Source organism: Ixodes scapularis, unplaced genomic scaffold, assembly GCF_016920785.2.
Source record: "Ixodes scapularis isolate PalLabHiFi unplaced genomic scaffold, ASM1692078v2 PGA_scaffold6__148_contigs__length_123643588, whole genome shotgun sequence".
Taxonomy (NCBI): Eukaryota; Metazoa; Arthropoda; class Arachnida; order Ixodida; family Ixodidae; genus Ixodes; species Ixodes scapularis.
Window position 1 is genome coordinate 59,079,275 of NW_024609881.1, and position 24,236 is coordinate 59,103,510.

The 24,236-nt window shown below is 43.1% G+C and overlaps 1 protein-coding gene across 1 annotated transcript in view; it reads left to right on the forward strand.

Annotated features, from left to right (window-relative positions):
• The window catches only part of LOC120836201, a 59,639-nt gene extending 36,390 nt beyond the window's left edge, over positions 1-23,249 (forward strand). The window contains exons 4-10 of the mRNA XM_040220658.2: positions 889-1,006; positions 2,027-2,068; positions 2,487-2,614; positions 2,754-2,825; positions 10,282-10,415; positions 21,935-21,990; positions 23,134-23,249. Of these exons, the coding sequence (XP_040076592.2) occupies positions 889-1,006; positions 2,027-2,068; positions 2,487-2,614; positions 2,754-2,825; positions 10,282-10,415; positions 21,935-21,990; positions 23,134-23,249 (666 nt within the window). The remainder of the gene's footprint in view (positions 1-888; positions 1,007-2,026; positions 2,069-2,486; positions 2,615-2,753; positions 2,826-10,281; positions 10,416-21,934; positions 21,991-23,133) is intronic.
• Positions 23,250-24,236: the final 987 nt, after the last annotated feature.

The window sequence follows — 24,236 nt, forward strand, 5'->3', positions numbered from 1 at the left end:
TTAGCCATGATAAAATTTCTAAATGAAAAAAACAAATAATTGCTTTCTTTGTTTGGTAGTTTAGTGATCCCAGCAGCAGAATGCAGGAAACGATTCTGAACAGCTGGCTGATCGATTATGCGCCTGTTTCGACAAACTGGTCTCAGGAACCCGAGCAAATAAGTTTGAGAGAAGACAGAGCGTACACTACGCTTCCTGGATGTTTTTGCCTTGTCGCAGTTATATGGCAAATCTCGTATCTTTCTGTATTTTTAAATTAGGGAGGTTTGAAAATCACTTTGTGTGGCACGTTTGGGAGAGGTGCCCCAGAAGGATGTTTTTTCTAAGCATTACAAAATATCATACAAATCACGAAACTTTGTCATATGATTGGGGGAGGGTTGTATTTATAATATACAATTAAAATTTATTTCACTGACCTAATAATATATTTTAAAAACCGATCAAACCTGATACCACCCATAGTGGCTATGCATCAAATAATTTACTCGAATGAGGAACCTGCAGTTTATGCGCTGTAATCTTGACTTTTTTGCGGAAGGATTGGATCGGGTCAGAGATTGGACTGGTAGCATGGCAAATCTGAAAAAATGTGATGTTGAGCAAATATTGCCGTATTTCTATATTTATTACATTGCTTCTATGGGAGCGTTGCCATAATCCGCCAAGAGATGGCGCTAGCATGCGATGGCACAGATTTCTGTGGATGAGCGTCTAAAGAACATTATTTATGAGAATTTTAAAATAAATATTTAGAATACTTTCTCCATATATTGCTTCCTAACCAATTGAATTTTTAGTAAGGATGAAATGTTTGGTTAGCGATTCAAAAACAGTCTGCAACGGGCGATGCTTGCAATATTCAGAAATCTTTCACTTTTTTAACAGGAAGGATACCTAAACTTTACACACGGAATTGAGCCACTGCGATTACATGACAGATCCGGCCGAACCCATCACAGAATATTTCCGCTCCCGACGCCTGAGGAACCGATACACTTGGAAAGTAAGTGACAGAATCAAACACTACACTAAATATTTGTTGAAAATTCTGCCTTTAAAGGCTAGACTTCACGAAGCAAAAATGATTACAAATGCTGAACTTACGACCGAATTCCTTCCTCCAGCGTTTTTTTTCGCCTGCGGTGTCAATTTTGGTACGCTCTCAGTTATTTGCCATTTATTATCTCGATGAATTAATTCCCCTCCCGTTTTTCCTCTAACAAAACATTCCGTTTAAAGCGTGGCGAAATGATCGCATTAATTAATTGTCATTGGGAAATGAAAAGAAGTGCTTGCAGAGGCCACGGCCCCTCAGTATTTCAGTATTTTTTTTACTCGCATCATTTCAACGGCTCCTGTATTAGTGATCTGAGTATGTAATCTGATGTTAAGAGTATTCAGTATCAGATTATGTATGATCTCAAATCGTACCAATAATTAGCACTTTCGCAGTTAACGGAAGGGGTCACTGGTTTGGCAGCCGGAAAAAAGTTATTATATCCTTATATTCAAGTTAACACAGCTTAAGTGCGTTCAAAGTTGCCGTTCACTTCTTCCTAAATAATTTAATTGGTAGCACTCAAGAGTTCCGAGCATATATATTTCTACAAATAATTTTTAGGACGCGGAATATACTGGCAATTATAACGTCCGTTATATTTTTACTTAATTATACTTACTGTTTAGGTAACACGTCAAAAATATCACTTCGTCGCCTTTTCTTTCAAACGAAACGAATGATGTACTCTATTTTGGCATGGTTCGGCTTTGAGGTGATGGCATTAAGGTAAACACATGCGCTGACATCGGATATTGTAATTATTTGTGAAAATTATCTTGAAGATATCTTAACGACTAAAAACCGCAAAAACGGGCCAGCAAAAAAGAAAAAAAAAACAAGAACTAATTTACAGCAAAACACGAACTGTTCATTTATACTTTTGATGAACAAGCATGCCTTTGAAAAGTTATAACCTTTGACTTCGATTACTTTTTATATTCAGTATCACTATTATGTTTACAGTTCCCTTAGAAGACCGTTCCGATGAAAGTCTACTGCCAAGAAGTAAGCTTATTTTGTTTTTATAACATTTAACATACCTCAGCAGTCCCTTCAACCAATTATCCAAACACCAAGGAGCAGGCTGCAATTCCAGTTACATGCGCGGCATACATCCTGGCTATTTTATAACTATGATGCAATTTTCTGTACACAGTAGAAACCCTAAGTTTTCTGCTTGAGGTTTTTGCTTTGAAATAATTCGGTAGACGTCAGCACGTGCTGCGCGAGTAACTGCAATTCGAGGCCGCACTTTGATGATATAATGAGTTTGAAAGCATTTAATTGGAGAGACTGTTTCACTATCTTGCACAAAAAACAAGATCAACTTATCTGGCATTGTGATTTAAAAAAAAAAAAGATTACAAGGTGAATTCTAAACTCGAGAAGCACTGAGGACATGCCATCATTTGAAACCTTCTAGGTGACACTGCAGAGCCACCCACCGTGTGGCGACCTGAAATGTACGTCATGTTTGACAGTGTAATACACAAGTACCTGCAAGGAAACAAAGACCTACAGACTCGATACATCATAAGGCTAATGAACATGGTGCGTATGCTTTACATTTGTTCTTGTTCGGAAATAATTTAGTAATATCTGTTTTCATTGACCAAACAAAAAGTGCTTATTGAGGGTTTCGTGCTCCGATTACTGACGCCCGTTCGAATGCCTTATTTTTTCCACGAAGGTGAATGCTATCTTCAAGACGGTTGGCAAGCCCCGAATAAACCTCCAGCTTGTTGGAATACTCGGGTTTCAGGTGCGTATTGATTGTCCAACCCCCAAAGGTTGGTATCTCTAAGTTTGAAAGTCTTGTTACGGCCGCCAAGAGTGCAACACAATTGTAAACTCAAAACGTTTTAGAAGAAAATTGTTTTTTCTCAGTTAAAGTGGACTTTTTTAGTTGGAACCGTTTCGATCAGATTGCGCTTAGCCAAAGGGACTCGAGTGAGAGGAAAACAATAACTATTTGTTTAACTATAAATTATTCGATGCCAATGATTTAAGTCAGATTTATTTGCGTTATACCATATTAAATTATATAACATCAGTATAGCCATGAACTAGTGCATTTGATCACTAGATGTATTTTTGAACATCACAGATTGACTAATAAATCCATCCTACCACTGAAAATAATGAGGAAGAAATAATTACTCTAAATTAGAAGTAGGGTTTAAGTTACTTTTGTTTAGTAAACTTTGACTTTGTAGAACAAAAAAAAAAAAACAGCTTAATATTGTGTGGCTGCGATATGCTCAGACGACTGCTTTATGCTTGATTTCAGTGCGTTATGAGATTTTTGTTTTCTTCAGCGATTAATTGATTTAAAAAGAAAACAATGAATATACAATGCATCGCATGATAGAAAAATGGTAAATTATGAAACTATTTTGGGATTAGTTTTGTTGAAATGCTTTTATTCAATTTATTGTAGTGAAGCAGGTATAAATCAAAGCACTATAGAAATCATAATAGAAATCACGATTTAAATCGTCCTAAATTTATTCACCACCATGCTGTTAACGCTCATGTTTTCTGGGTTGGAAGAATATTGTATTGGTCAGCTTGATACAAAGTTTTGTTTTCGATATGATAGTGCAGCAGAGCAGGTTTACACAATTGTGCCGGATGCAAAAATATATTCAGTTTAGTGATTTTTATTATAGGTAAATGATGAAAATATTATTAGTTATTATATAAACTACCATACGTTTAGCAATTCGTGTGAAATGACAACGGACATGGCAGTAAAACAGATAAAAATATCCGCAAATTATTTACCGTTCCCACTTAGACGACTTTTTTTCCTGAATTCATGTGTGTGTCACGTGTCAAAAATTCACGGGACGTCATTTCTTCTGCTAAATTTAGCGGAGGAACTGAATAGGTGTTGAGGTCACGTGGCGTCAATTTTACTGCTAAATCTAGCAGACAAATTAAAATTTCGTTTAGGTCACGTGACCAAGTCAGATGACATCACTTTTTCCGGCATATTTAGCGGAGAAACAATATTTTTTTCTAGGTCGCGTGACATGAAGTAATGTAACGTAATTTCCCCGCGAAATTCAGAGGGGAAATAGCAGAGGTCAAGCAAAAGTCGGGACTCGGAATTCCGTTGTTCTGTTTTCTGAGTTGCATCGTGGGCGCGGCAGCAGTATTGTAGGCATTACCGAGAAAAAGTAACAAAATACGTTAATCAGCACAGCAGATGATATCAAGGCCATACCAATCATAGCTGTCGCCCATCTTTTGTATTCTCCTCTACAGCATATATGTAACATTGCATTAGTAACTACTACTTTTCCCCACGGCATGAAAATTCCAAGAGCTGCTGTTTTGCACAAAGCCCTGGTTCTGTTGACAACATTAAAAACCGTAGGCTCAGATCCGTACTTTCTTTATTTTTAAAAGTATTAGGACATCTGATCAAAATACGCTTATGTAAATTTTCGAATGATAGAGATATCTTTGTAATGCAGCAATACGGTTTTCAAGAAAAAAAGTCAACAGAACTGGCGTTACTTAGTATCAAAGAAAATTAATCAACATTTTAAAAATAAACTATTTACCACTGGAATATTTTTAGACTAGAAAAGCGTTTGATTTCACTAAGCATGATATATTGTTTGAGAAACTACCGTTTTATAGAATTCGAGGTGTTGGTAAGTACGTAGTTACTTATCTTGCCGGTCACAATATACGTGTTTTAATGGATACCGGTACCAAGCCAGAACACATTTCGCATGGGGTTCCACAGCGGTTTATTTTAGGTCCTCTGTTTTTTTATTATTTCTATTAATGATATTGTACCTATCCTGAACACTCCTGAAATAGTTTTTGTATGCCGACGATAAGAGCTTTTTTTTTCTCGTCCATTTTTACGTCAGCTAGAAGTTACGGTTCACACATGGCTCAACGAGTTATCGGACTGGCTTGACCACAATCACCTTCAGTTAAACGTTACGAAAACAAAATATGCAAGTTTTAAGCCACGAGGTAAACCTGACGATTGTGATATTGTTTTTAAAAATTCCAAGACTCGGTGATCGAGCGTGTAATCGTTTATGAGTAGTTAGGAGAAATTTAAGCTGGACACCTCATATAAATAAAATGCATGCAAGCAGCTTGAGATCTATTGGTATTTTATACAAAATTAGATAGCTGGTTCCATGCTGGTTAAACCATCAGTTGCACTATGCTTTAGTTACTTTCATCTCCATTACTATTTATTAGTTTTCTTGTTCAACAGCAACAAAAATATTGATAGGTTGTTTCTTTTGCAAAAGCAAAAGCTATACGTTGAACAGAAAACCTTGAGCATACTGACCACACAGCACCATTCTTTTGGAGCGCAGATCTTAGCCGCCCGTTTCTGGCTTGAGCAGCGTCGGCGTAACCGTGAGATGACGTGACCCCCGTGAGGTCACGTGACACCAGTGACATCACTTGACCTCCGTGAGGTCACGTGACACTGGTGACGTCACGTGACCTTCGTGATGTCACGTAACCCCCGTGAGGTGAAGTGACCCGGTGAAGTCACGTGATCCCCATGAGGTCACGTGACTCCAGTAAGTTCACGTGGCCCCTACGACGTCACGTCACCCTTGTGAGGTAACATGACCCCGTGAGGTCACCAGGGTCACGTGACCTCACGGTTACGCCGAAGGCATTGCCGTCGCAGTCGCCATTGGCGTGACTCTGAGCAGTAGCAGGCAGGATGAGGAGGTTAGGAGGAGGGAGGAGTATACGCTCCCCTCAGTACCCTTCCCTCCTTCTCCTCAAGAGCTGCGCTCTAATTCGGTTTTACAGGGAGTTGCACACTCTAAAAGAATTCCGTGAGTGAACTTTCCCGCACAACACTCGGAGAACCAATCAGCGCTACTTATGCAGAAAGCTCAGCGAATGATGATACCGCAGCATATGTTTCGACCAAAAAAGGCAGTCCGAGTTGTGACATTAAGCAAAGCAAGCCTGACGTTTTGCATTGATTAATGTCACAACTCGGACAGCGTTTTAGGTCTAAAAATATGTTTTGGCATCGTCATTCGCTGAGCTGCCTCCGCAAGTTGCGGTGATTGGCTCTTCGTGTGTTGTGCGGGAAAGTAGAGGTACGGGCGTTTCTTAGGGAGGAAGCGGCTTTCGGATTTTAAACACAGTTTTCTTACCACTAAAAATAATAAGAGACTTCAACTGTTTTTTGACGCACATCTTCCTAGTAATACACAATGCAATCTTCGACACGGCTCCTATAAAGTAACTTGGTCTAAGACGAACTATGGACATTCACCAGTTAGCATACTTGATACCTGATTTCTTAAATAAAACTTCAGCCGTTAGGAAAACAATCTCAGGTTGTGGAACAAAACGCAGCTTTAAAATTAGTCTACAGCGGGACCTTGTCTCATGTCATGTTGAGTAAATACTTTTAGGTTATATTTTCATTGTGTATGAGTTGAATTACCTGTCTCATTTATTTCCAAAGTATTAAGTGCACTGACGATTGTATAAGCATTGTACAAAACATGCTGTGTTGATTGTTGCTGATGTGCTATTTTATCTTCTTGTAATCTTTAATGATTATCGTTGTTTTTTTTCGCCTGCTGAGCATTGTAAACGTGTGATAGACCCGCGTCAGGCAGAGCTAATCTGCCTTAATAATAATAATAATATCTTTATTTCCATCAATTTTGATGGGGGAGCCCGAGGAAAAAAGCTGCGATATGCAGCTTGACTGCATATCGCAGCTTTTTGCATATCGCACCTTTTGTCCTGTTACCATAGGCCTAGTGTCTTCATAAAGCCAATTCAATTCGATTAATTGGAAATGAAAGGAACGTGTTACAGTTACCGATATAAACTAACGCACGTTATCTTGGCTTTTCTTTTTTAGTTATGAATTGATATGTTTGATGATTTCACGTTACAGGAGTACTTAATCGCCATATTTCTAGTAACATTATGTCCATGCAGACACTGAACATAATTACTTTATCTTTTTATGGCTTCACCCAAATATTCACAAAAAATGCAAAGAAAAAAGCAAAAAAATCACTTAGCTTCGCGCCTTGAAGTTCGAAAGAACATTTGTGTAATTTTGTTTAAACTTTTAGGAAGTAAAAGTAACTAGTAACGTAAGTACATTACCCGTTACTGTTTTGAAAAGAAGTAACGAGTACGTTACGTGTTACCGAAAATAAGTAACGCGTTACCGGTAACGTCGTCACTTGTAACGCGTTACCCCAACGCTGGCGCTGAGTCATAAACTCAAGAAAAGAACGTTGCACTCCGAAGTAGAACACGACCCAATCAACAGTGAGACATCAGTCAGGGATGATGTCCGGCTTTTTATAAAGGAAACAGAGAGAAGAAAAGCGCCCTTACGTTGAAGGTTACATATGTCACAAACAGCGGCACAAAGCAAACGAATGGTTTCGTCTCGTTGCCGTTACAATCCATTAGGATACGCGACTACGATATTGACTGAAGAGGACACCGTGAAAAGCAGATCCCGTAAGTTGCTATATTCGATTTGTGCTTGTCGGTCTCTTTATGCATGATAGAAACCACTGCTATTTATATCGTTTCTTACTTACTCTTATTAGCGCCACCAGGTGCATGCTTAAGGACCATTAACATGCCATTGCACATTTACGCTCCTTTTACTTATAGGCGACCATAACCATGCAACAGGCGAGCAGAGGCTTGTGAGGGACCAGCTGCGCTTGGTGCTGAAAACGTCAGCAGCACCCAACCCGAATACACCCATGCCAAGGTTGTTTAAGGAGGAACTTCTCGAAACCTGCTCTGCAGTTTCCTTACAAATTATTATATCTATCACGCCTCCAAAGTATTAAGCAAAGTTTGCTGAACAAAAACACTAAGATTCCTTTAGGTGCCAGATGAAGAAGCAGCAGATGTACCCACGTTGGCCAGCCTGAAGGATTCGATGTATCGAGAAAGGCGCTCATCGCAGCCACCCGCGGTTCCTTCATCAGCCGACACTCCGCAAGACAACGACGCCCACAAAAAGACAAAAATAGCAGAGCCCTTCTTCATCGTCCACGACCGCTGTTACCCTCGTGTTGAATAGTTGCCTTCGCAACACGAGATGGCACGCAACGGCTGTCGTCAGTTAAAATTATATTTTTTTTCCGGACGAGACTTTATTTGTTCTACTATCGGGGAAAAATGAAATGCGAACAGAGGAGCGTGTGGCTCGCGGTACAGGCTGCGCCGCCTGCAAGTGAGCCCAGGAGCGAGGGTGCGTGGCCTACTAAAACGTGTTCACGCCCCTCCCTCTGCGCTCCCCAAGCTTCAGCAGTGCGCCTCTTGGTGTGCTGAAAGCTATCACCGCTATCCTTGCTGGCTCTGCGCGTGCGGTGCAAAGAAGCTCGCCCCATTTGCCGAGCAGGCAAAGATAGCGGTGACAGCTTTCAACGCACTGAGAGGCGCACTGCCGAAGCTGGGGGAGCGCCAATCGAGGGGCGTGAACACATCGAAGTAGGTCAGCACCCTCGCTCCTAGGCTCACTTCCAGGCGGCGCAGCCTGTACCGCGAGCCACGCGCTCCTCTGTTCGCATTTCATTTTTCTCCGATAGTACCTTACATGTGTGACCAACTTGTAATTCTGCATGTTGTAATTGACGGAGTGCCTAGCGCAGCCGTTTGATTTCTGTTGTCGGGTCGGCTAGCTACAAACTTTTGCCCGTGCGTTTGAAGGGCTATAATTACAATCACATTTGCTGGGATTCCTTCCTTGACCCCTGAAAATTTCATGACGGATTTTGAGCAGGCGCTTTTTGGCGGTCTGCGCGTCGTGTTTTCTCAAGCTGCTCATCGCGGGCGCCATTTTCATTTTAGCGCAAAAAATGTGGGCTTCTGTTCAGGGGGCTGGGCTCCAAAGCGCATATTCAAGAAACAGCCAGCTAAGGGCGTCATTCATAAGCTCGCGGCATTTTCCTTTTTTTCGCCTTCGGACATCCCTCGCCCCTGGGCGTTTCTGCGTTGGTGCGTATATTGCTCGGTGTTCCGGAACTTATTGGATTACTTGATTACTTTGATGCGACTTGAGTGAGGGCATTTTCCACCGGAACGGTAGCACCATCACGGAAACAGGAGATCCAGAACCAACATTTATTTGGAGGCATGGCAACGAAAAATTAAAGCCACGTCGGGAAGATCGCACCCGATACGCTTCGCGTTCGTTCACTTAATCGAGAGAGACGAGGTCCAAACAAGAGTCATCTTGCTTCAAGTTGGAAACCGGGGAGCCGTACGCGCGCGAGGCCGCAAGTGGGCTAAAAAAGTCAGAAAGCTGGGGGAGAATGAAGTACGTCTTCACAGTGTCGTCATTTCGCTTTTTTTTCATTTTTGAACTATGCTCAAGCTTTTTATGAAATATAGGCATTGCTGAGAGCTTTAGTCGGAGAAATGAGTGTGTGACAAAAGTTGCAGTCAATTCTTTGTACCAGTGTGTGATGTGTGAGAAATAAAACCAAGGTACGTTTGTCGCAAACAGATGGTATCCCTCTAATCGAATGCAGAAAAATAGTTTCGAACAAGCCTGAAAGGAGGGAGGGGAGGGGAAAGGGTGCTAGTGCGTGCCTGTACACATATCTTGTATCTGATGGTATGTTGGGGCCCTGAACAAGGTAAGAAAGGAGCGTCGGTCTGTGTTGCGAAGAAGGGTTCCAATGGTTCGGTGAGGGTATCAAAGAAACGACTTATTTGGGCTATGACCTTGCACTGTTTTAATATCGCGATTACATAACACCGTGTAAATGAATAAGAAAAGAATGACATATGACTCAATGTGATAGTGCCAATCAAAAGAAATTGGGGATTTGTCTCACCAAATCGCTTCTGTTCGCGCAGTCAAAGCCGCTGGCTTTATTTCGAAGTAACCATTCGTTTTATATTTCAATTTTGTACAATTTTAATTTTTGTAATGACAAATTGCGTTGTAAAAACAAAACTAGCTCCTTTCTTGTTCATTTTCCAAAGGTCCGTATGTTTCTTTTAGCTTATTTTGCTTAGAAGTCTCAATGCCAAGTATTGCACAATTTTACAAAAAATTAGACCTAGAAATATCATTGCACCTAGGAAGTACTACTTTTCGATGATAACCAAGCACCATTTTCAACGGTGGTCTAATTTGTAATTGAAAAAGTAATAAAATATAAACATTTTCGTTTAATTCTTTATCTTTACAGACGAAAGATGATGAGCATTTTATTCTGGAGGAAGGTAACCTAGTCGCAGCGATCGAGTCAATAAAAGCCTTTGGACAATTCACGAAAGACACAACGTTCGCAAAGCCCGCCGATTTCTACGTGATGCTCGTTGGGTAAGCAAGATCACGTAATTCAGCCTGAGGTCTAGTTGTGCCGTGAGGCAGAGATAACATCCCAAGCAGCACGTTGTGAATGGGCCGTCGCTGGCAAGTGTACCATGGCCAACCAGATTTTCGATGGCCCAAACTTGGCCAAAGTGCTCGGCTATGGCAGTGTTTTCGTCCTCGTCTGGTGACTTGCCATTCACTTTATGCCAGTCGCTGGCCATTCACTTTAGGCCAGTGACTGCCATTCACTTTAGGCCAGTGACTGACCATTCACCTTTGTCCAGTGGCTGGCCATTCACTTTAGGCCAGACACTGGCCGTTCACCTTTGGCCATGACTGGCCATTCACATTTGGCCAGTGACTGGCCATTCACTTTAGGCCAGTGACTTGCCATTCACCCTTGGCCAGTCACTTTCGGCGAGCCACTGGCCATTCACGTTTGGCCAGCCACTAGCCATTGACTTCCGGCCAGTCACTGGCTGAAAGTGGCTATAATTATACACTTATTACATAATTTATCACAGACTGCCAAAAAATGTGGGTGTTCCTCAGAAGACGGTCAAGAGTTTCGGGAGGTCAAGTTTGAGAACTCAACCCCAGAAACTTTTACATAGTAATGACACGCGAAGCTGCTGCAAGGCTGCTCAATATTTATTGGACTTTTTGAGTATTAAGTCTTAGGACGCTGGTTGCGACCACCATTCCAGTCGTCGTGGGTTCAGGGATGGTATGTTGTCCCACCATTAAGATCCCCCGGTAGTGCAGCAGTAAAAAAAAAATAAAAAGAAGTAACTTTAGGTGAAGGGACAGTGCAACAATAGAGATTTTGAGTAGATCGTTCCGATACCTCCGATAGCCCCGATAACGATACAATGCATGCGCAAGGGAGGCGGTGGCGGAGTATCGGGTATCGTTATCGGAGTCATAGGAGCGATCTACTAAAACTCTCCACTGTTCAGTTACAATATTTTTCACTTTACACAAGCTTACTGGCACTAATGCGAAAGAGAAGCCTTGAGTACACAGTAAAAGTTTTTACACACTTAAGGGTGTAAATCAGTTTGTCCCTGGGCTAACAACCTTATGGCGTTCAGGCAAGCACCCTTCATAAAGGGTGCTTGCTAACACCCTTGGTAAAGGGTGCTTGGCATGAAATGGGCACCTGCTGAAGTGGCCCAGTGGATGCTGGGCCACCCCAGCCAATCTGGCGCCGGGAGGGTATCATGCGACGTTTTGGTTATGTGGAGTACAAGGTCACATGACGCTCTCTCGACGCTGGATGGGCTGGTAGCGTCCGCCGCGCTCGGACGAAGGGTGAAATGAAGTATAGACCCCAGTGAACATTTCATTGGAGTGTGTCCAATACACATATCACAACTTGTAAATAGTACAAAAATAATATATGGTATTGCATATTCTTATATTATTATTATATGATTTACAGCTCATCATGTTTACTGAACACATTTACACTTTTTCACTTAGAGGGATTGCCACATCACCACATACGAGGCATGTGATAAAGAAATATTGAGTCACACTAAACACAACTCACTTCATGAAGTAATACAAAAGAGCTCCTTGCAAGCCACATCATAACCCCGTGGGCAATTGGGAAGTGCTACTGCACCCCCTTTTCTCGAACTCTAAGTGAGCAAGCAATGGCCCCAAGCATCGCACTGCATGGCTGAACCATTATGAACATCATGGTCTGCCACAAACGAAGCATGTAAATCTTTCCTGTTTGGAGATCAAGTGACATGTTTTGTTTGACTCAGAGGATTGCAGGCAACCCACGCTTCGCTGATCACTTGTCTCCTACGCGCATCTGGCTCAACACACAAATCGCGCATTGTACCAAACGGTCCAAGAAGACGGAACGGAAGGACTCCCCTCATTCTCGGACCCTCGTTCGTGCAACCGGAAACAGCCATTCTCCCCCTAGAAGATTAGCCCGTCGCTCAAAACTCGAACAAAAGTTGCTTTCCCCACCCCGTTCAGCCCTAAGCTGACAGTGTTGTGGAAGCTACGTGCTCCTTGGGCCAGCCCACGTGGGCCAGCCACACGCTCGTCACGCCACGGGTACTTCGAACGGCTCGGTTGTAACGCGCTGACGCTATTGACACCACCACAACGCTGCCAGCGCCACCAAGGGCAAAGCTGATAACCACGCCTTTTTGCTACTCCACGAACGCGGGGAATCTTTTCTGCTTTTGTTGCGCCGGATATCCCATGACGCATCGCGCTCTCCGTTCGCTTCTCTTCGAGCGCTTGCTCGAGTGCACCCTTTGGAACGCAAAATATAACCAGTCGTTTAAAATACAAACATGCGATTATCATTTACGGTTATTATCCGTCATGCTTGACTCACTTGCGAACGAAATCTGAATATTTCAATTTTTGTTTCCGTACCCCTTTAAAGAACACAACTGTGATGATGATTTAATGAATGATGATGATGAAATAATTTTGACTAAAGAGAGTGACCACAAGGGTATACTAAAAGAATCACTAACAATGATGAAACCTAGAAACCTATTAGTGCCTTCCCTGTGTTTTGCCATTGAGTGGAAGAATTTTCTTGGCCTATATTTTTGTTAGAAACAGGTGTGATGCATCCGTCTGTTTTTTTTTTTTTAATCTTGATGTTGTGCATATTTTTTATTTCCTAGGTTGAAAGCTCAAGGCATTCCCTGTTGTTTGTTCAATCACATTTACCCCAATGTTAGTACGTCGCTTTTTTATGTTTACTGTCCTTGGGTACATCAGGGGTTGTGAACAGTACAACGCTGTAAGGCCCAGGAAGGAATTCCTTTTGTAAAGTTTTGCAAGCAGAAGAGAAATTGTAAAGACTGACTTCATTTCTTCTCCTGCGTTTTCTTTTTTGGGTCGCCTATTCATTTTTGCCCATTAATACTCAGCTGTGTTTGATACTTCTCTGCGTTTGTGTCATCCTTAAGAGAACCCGTCTTTAATAAATTATGTGTTTAGCCTGTTTAGCTAGCTTGCACCCTCCTTTTTGTTTTCGTCCATTAATAAATGACTGCAGGATTCAACTGCAAGCACGGTGTTAATGCATACTAATAAATAGCAGCATACTTTTATTGACTAGTGCTGATGATTGGACTAGTTAGTAGCCAATTATTGAAAAGAAAGCATGAAGAATAGGGAAACAGGATATGAACACAACACAGCTCTGTGTTGATATCCTCCTTGTCCGTGCCATTCACATTCCATGTTTTTAATAACACATTTATTAATAATTTTCTGCTTGGTATCATCTGTATATGGGTTCACTGGAACGACCCATCTGCTATTGCATTCACTTTAGGGCAGCTCCCCCTTCCTCATGGTGCCATCGTTCAGGAAGTGCAAGGCGGGTGTCACTCTCACTCTTGTGGTTCAGTTCCCCAGGTTCCCATAGGTTTCAAGCTGCTAGCCAAAATGAGTCAGGCCTACCAGCCCTGCAGGAAATGCCAATTCCACTCTTTTAGACGTAGATACCCACATTTTGCGTGTACGTGAAAGAAGCTCCAACAGAGAGGAAACAAAGTGATTTTCCTTTTTTTAATGCATCCTTTTCTTTTGCTAAGAACATACATAAACGTTACACGCTATTGTACATTCGGTGGTGCGGCTTAATTTAGGAAGAGCACTTTTTTTTATATATCTTTTATATAAAAAACTCAATATAATGGGTCGGGCATAAATGGTTGCTATGAACTGCCCTATACATTTTCACATTACCTGATATCACCAAAAGAGTAGAGTAGCGTAGGGCTGCAATGCACCAATTACGACTTTGTAACCCATTAATAGTTGGCATTTATTTGTTTATTACTATTGGCTATTATACTTTGACAGAAAGAATAACCGGGCGAGTTGGTACGGTGGTAGTCTTTGAACTCCATCAAATATTCAGGTTTGACATTAGTTAATTTTTCCGCCTTTTTTCACGTTTTTGCCTTTTCTAGCTGCTCTGATATTTGTAAGGGCTTTCGCCACTACTGAAAAACGTGACATCTAAACTCCTTTTATTTTTTGCATCACGCAATCGTAAACATAAAAAGTGTGCCGGTTCGGTAAACACGAAGAGACCTAATTTCCGAGGGTGAAACCTCTAAAAACAATGGACAAGTAAAAGAAACAAACACAGGGCGTTGTTTGTTCGTTGTTTTTAGCGCTTTTACCCTCGGAAATATGACGAAGAGACCGCGCGTCTCTACGCATAGGCATTAGCTCATGCAAAAAATCATGCTGCATGCTCGCTCTTCTAACGTTTTTCTCGCTCCCGCTTTATGAAACAAATCGGTGGTGAGCGGCTGTTAGGGCAAGACGTCAGAACTAGCATGACCTGTGATTAACACTTTGGGACGGCGACTGAATGCTTGAACTGCCGTCAGACGGCACTTGAACGCTCCGCACAAGCGTCGTCGGACGAGCGCCGCACGACGGCGCAAAGAACATGCCCACGGTTCCGCCGCCCGGGAATCTTTCTCACACTGCGGAGCGAGCCACAGGTTTTGAAGATACGCTCTTTTCAAATAACAAAATAACACAGGGCAGAAGCATAGTTAGAATCAAGCATAGCTTAGCAAGCGCACGGTGCACGACAAAGTTTGAAACAGCAGCCCACTTCGCAGAAACAAAAGAAAGTTGCTAACCGGCGTTTGCACGAGTCGTGCGTGGGCGGTTCTGAACTTACGGGCGTTGGCAAGACGCAGCGTCTCCCAGCTCTCAGTCATCGATTGTTATTCTTGAACACGGTATTCCTAAGGAAGATATTTAAAATATCCACTAAAACGGCTAAAACGTAAAAAAAGGAGATTTCCCAAGCCTCTCGAACTTCAAAAACCATTCAACTGAGCCCAACGGAAGCTGATTGCGATAGCGATGGTCTTGCGCAGTCTTCAAGAGTCTCTTTTCCTTTTTATTTATTGTTATTTTTTTAGAACAATACTAAGCAAAATATTTTTATATCAGTAGCAATAAGAATTTCACTAAAATAATATTGTAAAACATTACAAAACGTGAGTAAATCTTAGGTTTTATTTAAACTTTAGGTTGTTTCTTTTTTGTGTAAACCGAAACCGAAACTAACTTAAGCAAAGTTTCCTTCGTCGTAATTGTTTGCGTGTATGTGTGTGCATGCGCGTGCGTGTTTTTGTGCGCGCACGTGTGGATTCGTCCGCGTGCATGCGCGTGTGCGTTTCTGGTTGTGCATGCGTGTGCGTCTGCGCGCGGGCGTGGGTTTGCGCGTGTGCATGCGTGTGTACGTGCGTGCGCGCGTGTATGTGTGTGACTGCGAGCGCGCAAGCGTCTGTTTGTGCGTTCTATTGCACTGCGCCCGCAAGAAGAACAATTATATGTCCCGGGACACTGTTAAAACACTAACTTATTGATTATTATTATTATTATTGTTTTTGTTGTTATTGAAACATAGCCCTGAGACTTTAGACACAGGGCCCTAAACTTTTCTATAGCCGGCTGTGGCTGTATCTAATAATTTTTGAGGCCGACCATGCAAAGCTACAGGAGAGATAGCCTCCCATTGAATTTCCCATAGACGACCATAGGCCATTTTTTATGGGATGTCTCGGACTGGTTTATTATGGGATTTTCCTCTTCATGTGTGTGAGTTTTTGTGCATGTCACCATTTTCTCAAATTAATATTTTACTCAGGTTGACATGGTCATGGAACAGGTTCTAGCAGCATGTCATAAATATTTGTCAAACATTTTCACAATATTTTTATTTCATGTTGCCAGATATAAACGCGAGACTAACTGATTTTCTTACTGTACAGTTCCATCAAAAAATATTTGTAAAAAATGCTAATATAGAGCATTTCACCCTACTTTCTGATTTCTGAGCATGGAGTGATTTGTAAGAAAATTGGATATGAACTCATCTATAAAATTGTGTTTGCAAACATAGGAATTGTATGCAAAAGAGGCACTTTATTATTAGCTATCTGCATGAACTACAACTGACATTATAAGAAACTAGACTGCTAACAACTGTTGCTTTTCAAGCATAAATCTTACCTTTACATTATGTACAGAGCCATATATAAGCTTTCCAAAACCATTTCACATTATTTATTCAGCACCCCCTTCTACACCCTTCTCCCATTCTTCACTAAATGTAGGGTGCAACACGAAACAGCAACTTTTTCGGTAAAATTATGAGGTTGCATTCCTAGTTTTCAGGGTGTTAGAGGGTGCAGCCGAGGGTGTATGTTGCTACAACACCCCTTTTACACCCTTAAAGCTGTAAAAACGTTTACTGTGTAGTACGGCCGAGCATCACTGGCGTCAATCACCACGATAGCGTCAATAGCGTCACGGCGTTGCCCACCACCCGCCAACAACCACGTTGTTAACAACAAAACCAGCGTTCTGCACATCTAGGTCGAGATGTTCATTTTCTTTTTCTTTTACGCGTGGTTCGATTTTGAACGTTTCCGTTGCGTTTTTAACCGAAGCTGTTAGCTTTCCTTGGCTCAGGAAATCAGTATCCTAGCACCTATATCAAACATTACTGAGACTAGCTTAAGTTTAATCAATATATGAGAGACGTCTTGTTTAGGCTCTTCCAAAACACAAAGACTGAAATATCCAATCTTATCCGATTCAAGCACAAGCTGATCGGGGTGTGTGGCTAGCGTGGCGGTTTACTAAGCTGAGTGCATTGATACACCTATAGGTTTTTAAGGTAGAGAAGGGGGCTTATGGTCGGTATACGGGTACACTGGCTGGGTAAGGGAGGGTGCGTCTTCCAGGAAAGGGGAGCATGTGCGCCCGATGCACCCGACTACAACTTTTTTTTCTTCGAGTGCAGTTGGGAAGTAAATATGTGGAGCACTAACCGAAAAATCGCGGATGTGGTATTCGCGCTAAGAGGGCCGCGCATCGACAGAGCTGTATTGTTAGCGCGAAGATGACGTCGGCGCTGCTTTCGTATTTTATTTTCATAGAACAACGACGGGCACAATATTTTCCCACTTCTAGTAATGTTCCAAATGAACATATCGCACGACAGTGCTAGTTAAGGCCTTTCAAGTCTAACGAAAAAAAAACTGAATAAAACGGTAATCGTTTGCTTGCGCTAACAGTGTTTTCGCGATGCACGCACTAATATCCTGCCAACCACTCTCTCATGATGCTTCTCTCGCTGCCCGTCGTTATGCCAAAGTTTCGTCAACGCGATGAAAGTTTAGATTATGGGTGTCCCTGCGGCGAAACTGAAAATCAGCACTTTTGGCCGAACACTTGTCGACCATGTTTATGTCCACGGCGGCCAAGCTGAGAATCAGCTCTTCTGGCCAAACACTCGCCGGCCGTGTTTATGTTTCCGGCGGCCAAGCTGAAAATCAGCACTGCTGGCCAAACACTTGCCGGCCGTGTTTATGTCTCTGGCGGCCAAGCTGAAAATCAGCACTTCTGGCCAAACACTCGCCGGCCGTGTTTATGCTTCCGGCGGCCAAGCTGAAAATCAGTACTGCTGGCCAAACACTTGCCGGCCGTGTTTATGTCTCCGGCGGCCAAGCTGAAAATCAGCACTGCTGGCCAAACACTCGCCGGCCGTGTTTATGCTTCCGGCGGCCAAGCTGAAAATCAGCACTACCGGCCAAACACTTGCCGGCCGTGTTTATGTCTCCGGCGGCCAAGCTAGAAATCAGCTCTTCTGGCCAAACACTGGCCGGCCGTGTTTATGTTTCCGGCGGCCAAGCTGAAAATCAGCACTGCTGGCCAAACACTTGCCGGCCGTGTTTATGTCTCCGGCGGCCAAGCTGAAAATCAGCACTGCTGGCCAAACACTCGCCGGCCGCGTTTATGCTTCCGGCGGCCAAGCTGAAAATCAGCACTACCGGCCAAACACTTGCCGGCCGTGTTTATGTCTCCGGCGGCCAAGCTGAAAATCAGCACTTGTGGCCAAACACTTGCCGGGCGTGTTTATGTCTCTGGCGGCCAAGCTGAAAATCAGCACTGCTGGCCAAACACTTGCCGGCCGTGTTTATGTCTCCGGCGGCCAAGCTGAAAGTCAGCACTGCTGGCCAAACACTCGCCGGCCGTGTTTATGCTTCCGGCGGCCAAGCTGAAAATCAGCACTACCGGCGAAACACTTGCCGGCCGTGTTTATGTCTCCGGCGGCCAAGCTGAAAATCAGCTCTTCTGGCCAAACACTCGCCGGCCGTGTTTATGTTTCCGGCGGCCAAGCTGAAAATCAGCACTGCTGGCCAAACACTTGCCGGCCGTGTTTATGTCTCCGGCGGCCAAGCTGAAAATCAGCACTGCTGGCCAAACACTCGCCGGCCGTGTTTATGCTTCCGGCGGCCAAGCTGAAAATCAGCACTACCGGCCAAACACTTGCCGGCCGTGTTTATGTCTCCGGCGGCCAAGCTGAAAATCAGCTCTTCTGGCCAAACACTCGCCGGCCGTGTTTATGTTTCCGGCGGCCAAGCTGAAAATCAGCACTGCTGGCCAAACACTTGCCGGCCGTGTTTATGTCTCCGGCGGCCAAGCTGAAAATCAGCACTGCTGGTCAAACACTCGCCGGCCGTGTTTATGCTTCCGGCGGCCAAGCTGAAAATCAGCACTACCGGCCAAACGCTTGCCGGCCGTGTTTATGTCTCCGGCGGCCAAGCTGAAAATCAGCACTTGTGGCCAAACACTTGCCGGGCGTGTTTATGTCCCCGGCGGCCAAGCTGAAAATGAGCACATCTGGCCAGACACCTGCCGGCCGTGTTTATGTCCCCGGCGGCCAAGCTGAAAATCACCACTGCTGGCCAAACACTTGCCGGCCGTGTTTATGTCTCCGGCGGCCAAGCTGAAAATGAGCACTTCTGGCCAGGCGCTTGCCGGCAGTGTTTATGTCTGCGGCGGGCAAGCTAAAAACAGCTAGTTTGTGGCCGGACCCTTGCCGGCCTTGTTTATGTCTCCGGTGGCCAAGCACTTTAAGTGGCCAAGCTGTCCAGACACTGGCCAACCGTCGGCCGATCGAAATTCACTTTCTGGTGCTGCTTGGGATGTTCTAGTTCCTTATGGCGATTCAATGCTCCCGAAGGATATGTGATAGATTACGGCGGTCGTGCGACAATTTTCGGACTTAACAATAAATTACGCACTGCTGAGATCATATCTTTGACTTCCATAACCTCTCAAAACAAATTAGCTTTTATTTCAACTCAAAAGCAGGCGTAGAATTTGTTTTTCGTACAGAACCGAGCACAGTTAGCTTTCAACTCGTTGCCGGAACAAGTGGCCACATGATATTCTATTACGGATTCGAGGCAGGCGAGTGTCACAACCTTGGCAAAGGCCGGTGGGGTATTACTACAGGGGGATTCAAGGAGAGGCCAGGCTCTTTATATCGACCGCAAAATTCGGTTTCTTATCTTATCGCGTTCCGATTTTGTACGGCGTGGGCCACAGGTGGTGCATTTTTTCTATTAAATTCACAAAAAAGCGAGCTTACCCGAGCAAAAAGTAAAGAAAGAAAAAAGTGAAAGCCGTTTACAACTCCCTGTAACGCCGAATTTGAGCGCAGCTCTTGAGGAGGAGGGAAGGGTACTGGGTGGGTGGGTCACGTGACGATGCCGATGTCGTTATCAGTGACGTCACTGCTGACGTCATCGGTGACGATAACGATGCGGATACCGATGACGTCATCAGTGATGATGACTATGAAGATGCGGATGCCGGTGATGTCATAAGTGACGTCACCGATGACGTCATTGATTACGATGCGGATGCCGGTGACGTCATCAGTGACGTCACTGATGACGTTATCAGTGACGATGTCATCGGTGACGTCACTGATGACATCATCAGTGACGATGACGTCATCGCATCGTCATCAGTGATGATGACGATGACGATGCGGATGGCGGCAACGTCATCAGTGTCGATGACGTCATCGGGGCGGTCACGTGACCTCGGGGTGTAATCGGAGCAAATACCGAATGCAGATGATTTGCTACGCATTAAGAAAATGCGACACCCATCTTGCGAAAAGCTTTCTGTTTTGAATTCGATTCATTACGTAAAATGTTATCTACCTGGTGACAAGAGATGCCCAAGGCTTCCTCTATTTTACGCACCTTTATTGGGCGACATGCAAAACGTTTCCTCTACAGTGTCTGATGTGCTGCCCGTTTCAATGTGTAGCGAACCTGATTCTTCGCTTAATGTGTGCCACAATGCTGGAGCATCAAAACCCCAAAAACTCACTGTTGGAAATGAAGACGATAAATATCAAGGGCATCAAAGCTGTATTTATTTTCCTTTTTGTCCTGTTTATATATAATATGACCATTGGGCCTTTGATTTTACTTTTGATTAAAAATGCACGAGGCTGTTTCACTCAAACGCTCGTCAAAACTAGACTAGAAGATAAATCGATTTCATATTTACATTCACTTCGTTTGATTTAGTTGGATTCCGGAATGTTTACACTATGTCCTTGCACAAGAGAAGGTAAAGACACCGCACACACGAATGGCATAGAGAACCCAGCACGAGCGCTCGAACAACGAACCTTAACAAAAAACCGAAAAAGTCTACTCCATCATAAACAACCTTCCCATATCCTAAAATTGGGCGTAGTAAATGTTTGTAAGGAGGCAGTTTTTTGCTAGGTGAAAAACACCCGAGGATGATTTGTTTTAACCTCCACAACGTGACCTGCAAAGCTTTGATATGTTTTTCTTATGTCATGCGTTTCATTCGTAATACTGGCAGATAAGTGTTCCACTCATTATATGCTAGTACCATCTAGATTACGGGTTCAAAGCAATAATACATTTTCATGTTTTCTTGAAAAACAGACATCTTTATTTTTATTTCGGCATAGTTCAGTTATTAGGAGGCGGTATCTAGCTATACACATATGTGTTTATATCTGTCTAACCGATATGTGTTCAAGAAAGGACACATATGCGCTGATATCTGTCTCCCCCTTGTCTTCGTGGTCTCTGGGCTGTATTTACCTTACCTAGTGATGAACAAACTCGCCTGCATCGCCACCTTTGCTACCCTCGTACTTCGGTCCGACTCGTTCCAGCAAGCTTGTGTAAAAAGCATTTCAATCCGAAATTGTAACATGCCCTCTTTTTTAAGTGCCGCTTAACTTGGCTTTACGGCAACGCGACAAGAGACGTGTAAAAAAGCTTCGTTGCCCCTCAAAACGAGGGGTAGATGTGCATAATTTAGTCTAATACGCGCTGCATGCTGGAAGTTATTCATGTATTATTTCCGAGGATATTAAGACCCTTTATTTATGCGAATCCCAGTGATCTCAAATTGTCAGTATTAGGCTGTTGTGACAGCTTCTTTGTTACGTCCCCATCGCCGTGTAACTCACCTGCAGAGACTGCATAAATGTAGCTTTCACTGCTTTTCTAAGAAAGGACATGTAAAGCCTAAAAAGCACAAACTATATGTACATACACCGTTTCACGTGATTAATGTTCACAGCAGCAGGAATGCGCATAATTATTATTTTCATATTTGCATTTCAGGCGCAGCTTAGGGAGACGTGACAAGTACAATAAGAAATTATATTCTGATATTAACGGTAAGAGGGTGGGGTCAGAAGGTGCTCCGGACCACACATTTATGCTGAATCTTGAGAAAATCGGAGTTTAACCAATTATTTCCGAGAGATGTTTAACGAATAACGATGGACATTCGCCGTTTCTGCTAGTTAGTAACACGAATCACTGAGTGGGATTTTTAAGTTGGTATCAGTTTTCACAGAAGATGACCTTGACTGAATAAAATTAACATTTCTTGCTTTGAAGCAGTTGGAGAAAGTCAAGTTCAAAATCTTTTTAAAGCACGTTTTGGCCACTTAGTTCAGAAATAAAATTTGACATGAAGGGTTGTCGTCAGATGATGGTCATAAAAATCACATTCAACAAATATCTCTTGAAATTTTCACTTCTATTCGTGGTGATCTTTCTACAACACGAACCGCGAAAATCAACAACAAATTATGACTACATTTTTATTCTACGTAAAACTGTAAGACTTGAAGTGTACGCGTGTCCGCAAAAAAAGTGTTTTTCATGACAAGACAGCCTATGCATTGCCAAACGCTTAGTGCCTTCCAAATGGAGCTCTAACGGTACAACCTAATGCCAAAGTTTTAAAACTCACTCTTTGCGAATTCGAAAGTTAGAAGCAATTTTTTTAAATTTTACACTGGCTAAATGACTCCCGTTTTTGGCAGCCGACGCCACTCATTTTCATGCGTTGCTGGACTTCGTCGACTGCCATCGTCTTATTGAGAATTTCCTAAAACTGCTCATAACATTTGAGTCAGCAAGTTGTGAAACTTTGGCATCAGGTTCGAGCACGAGCGCTACACTTGACCGAAGACTCAGCGTTTAGTAATTCGTAATTTAGCTTTGCGCTGAAAAAATTAACTGTAGATGTTTGTTTGTGTGTTTGCTTTGCTTGTACCTTTCTGAAAACAAATTGTCCCTGTAAGCACGCAGCCCCACTTCTAGACACGGCTTGTTTCCTTGGAATTTGAGACTTTTGCGCAAGCGGTCATGCCTCGGCTAAATATTAACTTTAAGTGGCTGAACGTCTCATAATTCTAAATAGCTGCTGTTCCAAAAAGGGGTTTTTTCACATCCCAGCGTATTCTTACAGGTTGAAAGCAACGTTATTGAACGTTTTTCGTAAGCAACAGATGGAGTATTATTTCCAGGTCTCGCCTATACTGGAATGGTCTGCGTGAAAGGCTGGAATGTGGCTATGTGCGAGGAAGAACCTCCTCTGTTCTATGGATTCACCACAATAACCCACGAAATCGGGCATTTGTAAGTATCTTGTCGCTTCCTCCATAAACACATGTGCCAAGCGTACCACCCGGGAAAAGCTTTTTTAGTCACCGTTAATAAATCCCATACCATTCATCATCGCTACGGACAATGCATTATGGGCCGATAAAAAGCGTAAGCATAATGAGCCTTGCTTTGCGTTTGCTAATTTGTCCCTGATTATAGTGCTGAGCATTAGATGGTTTTCATAGCATGAACATTATTTTCGCAGGCTCGGGAGCATGGACGATGGAAGTGGTCCCTGGACAAAAGTCCCGAATCATCCTGGTGCTCTTGCCTGCAAGTCCCCAGATCAATACATTATGAGTCCTGTACTGAAACGTGGACCGCCTTTCGCGTTTTCGCATTGTAGTGAGGCGCAGATGGAATTTGTTATGAAGTAAGTATTTGCTTGAACTTTCTTAGGCGCTGGCATCATCGAACCTTTATTTTCCTTTGGACCCGTGACATTTCCTATGCTATTATTTCACCCTAACTTTGAATGCATCGTTTGCCAGTTAACGGGGATGTTACTTTCAATCGTAGTTACTTAAATCGTAGTTCACTTAAAAGGAAGCTAAATCCACCAAACGAATGACGACGCTAAAAGCGTTACCATAATACCGGCACCATGTTCCTTAAGCTGTCAGGGATAGTTGAAAGAAACTTGCAGCTCACCTGTCATTGGAGAGGAAACGAGGCTGCAAGTTCACAACTAAAATATATTGTATTGTGGTTGTGCTCTTATTATCGCTATAAACAAATTATGTGCATTATACCGAATTGAAGAAACATCAAAGCGTTTACCAAACGGTAGCTGAATTCATTAAACGTGACAAATAATTTTTCTTTTTAGAGTAATAGTACGTCCGTCGTAAACGAACTGAACCGAAAGAAAGATTACAATATTGATTGATTCGACGCCCTTAAGTCCCGGTCACACTGAGGCAACACAAGAAAAACGCGTTTCTGGTGACCCTCTCACATCGCG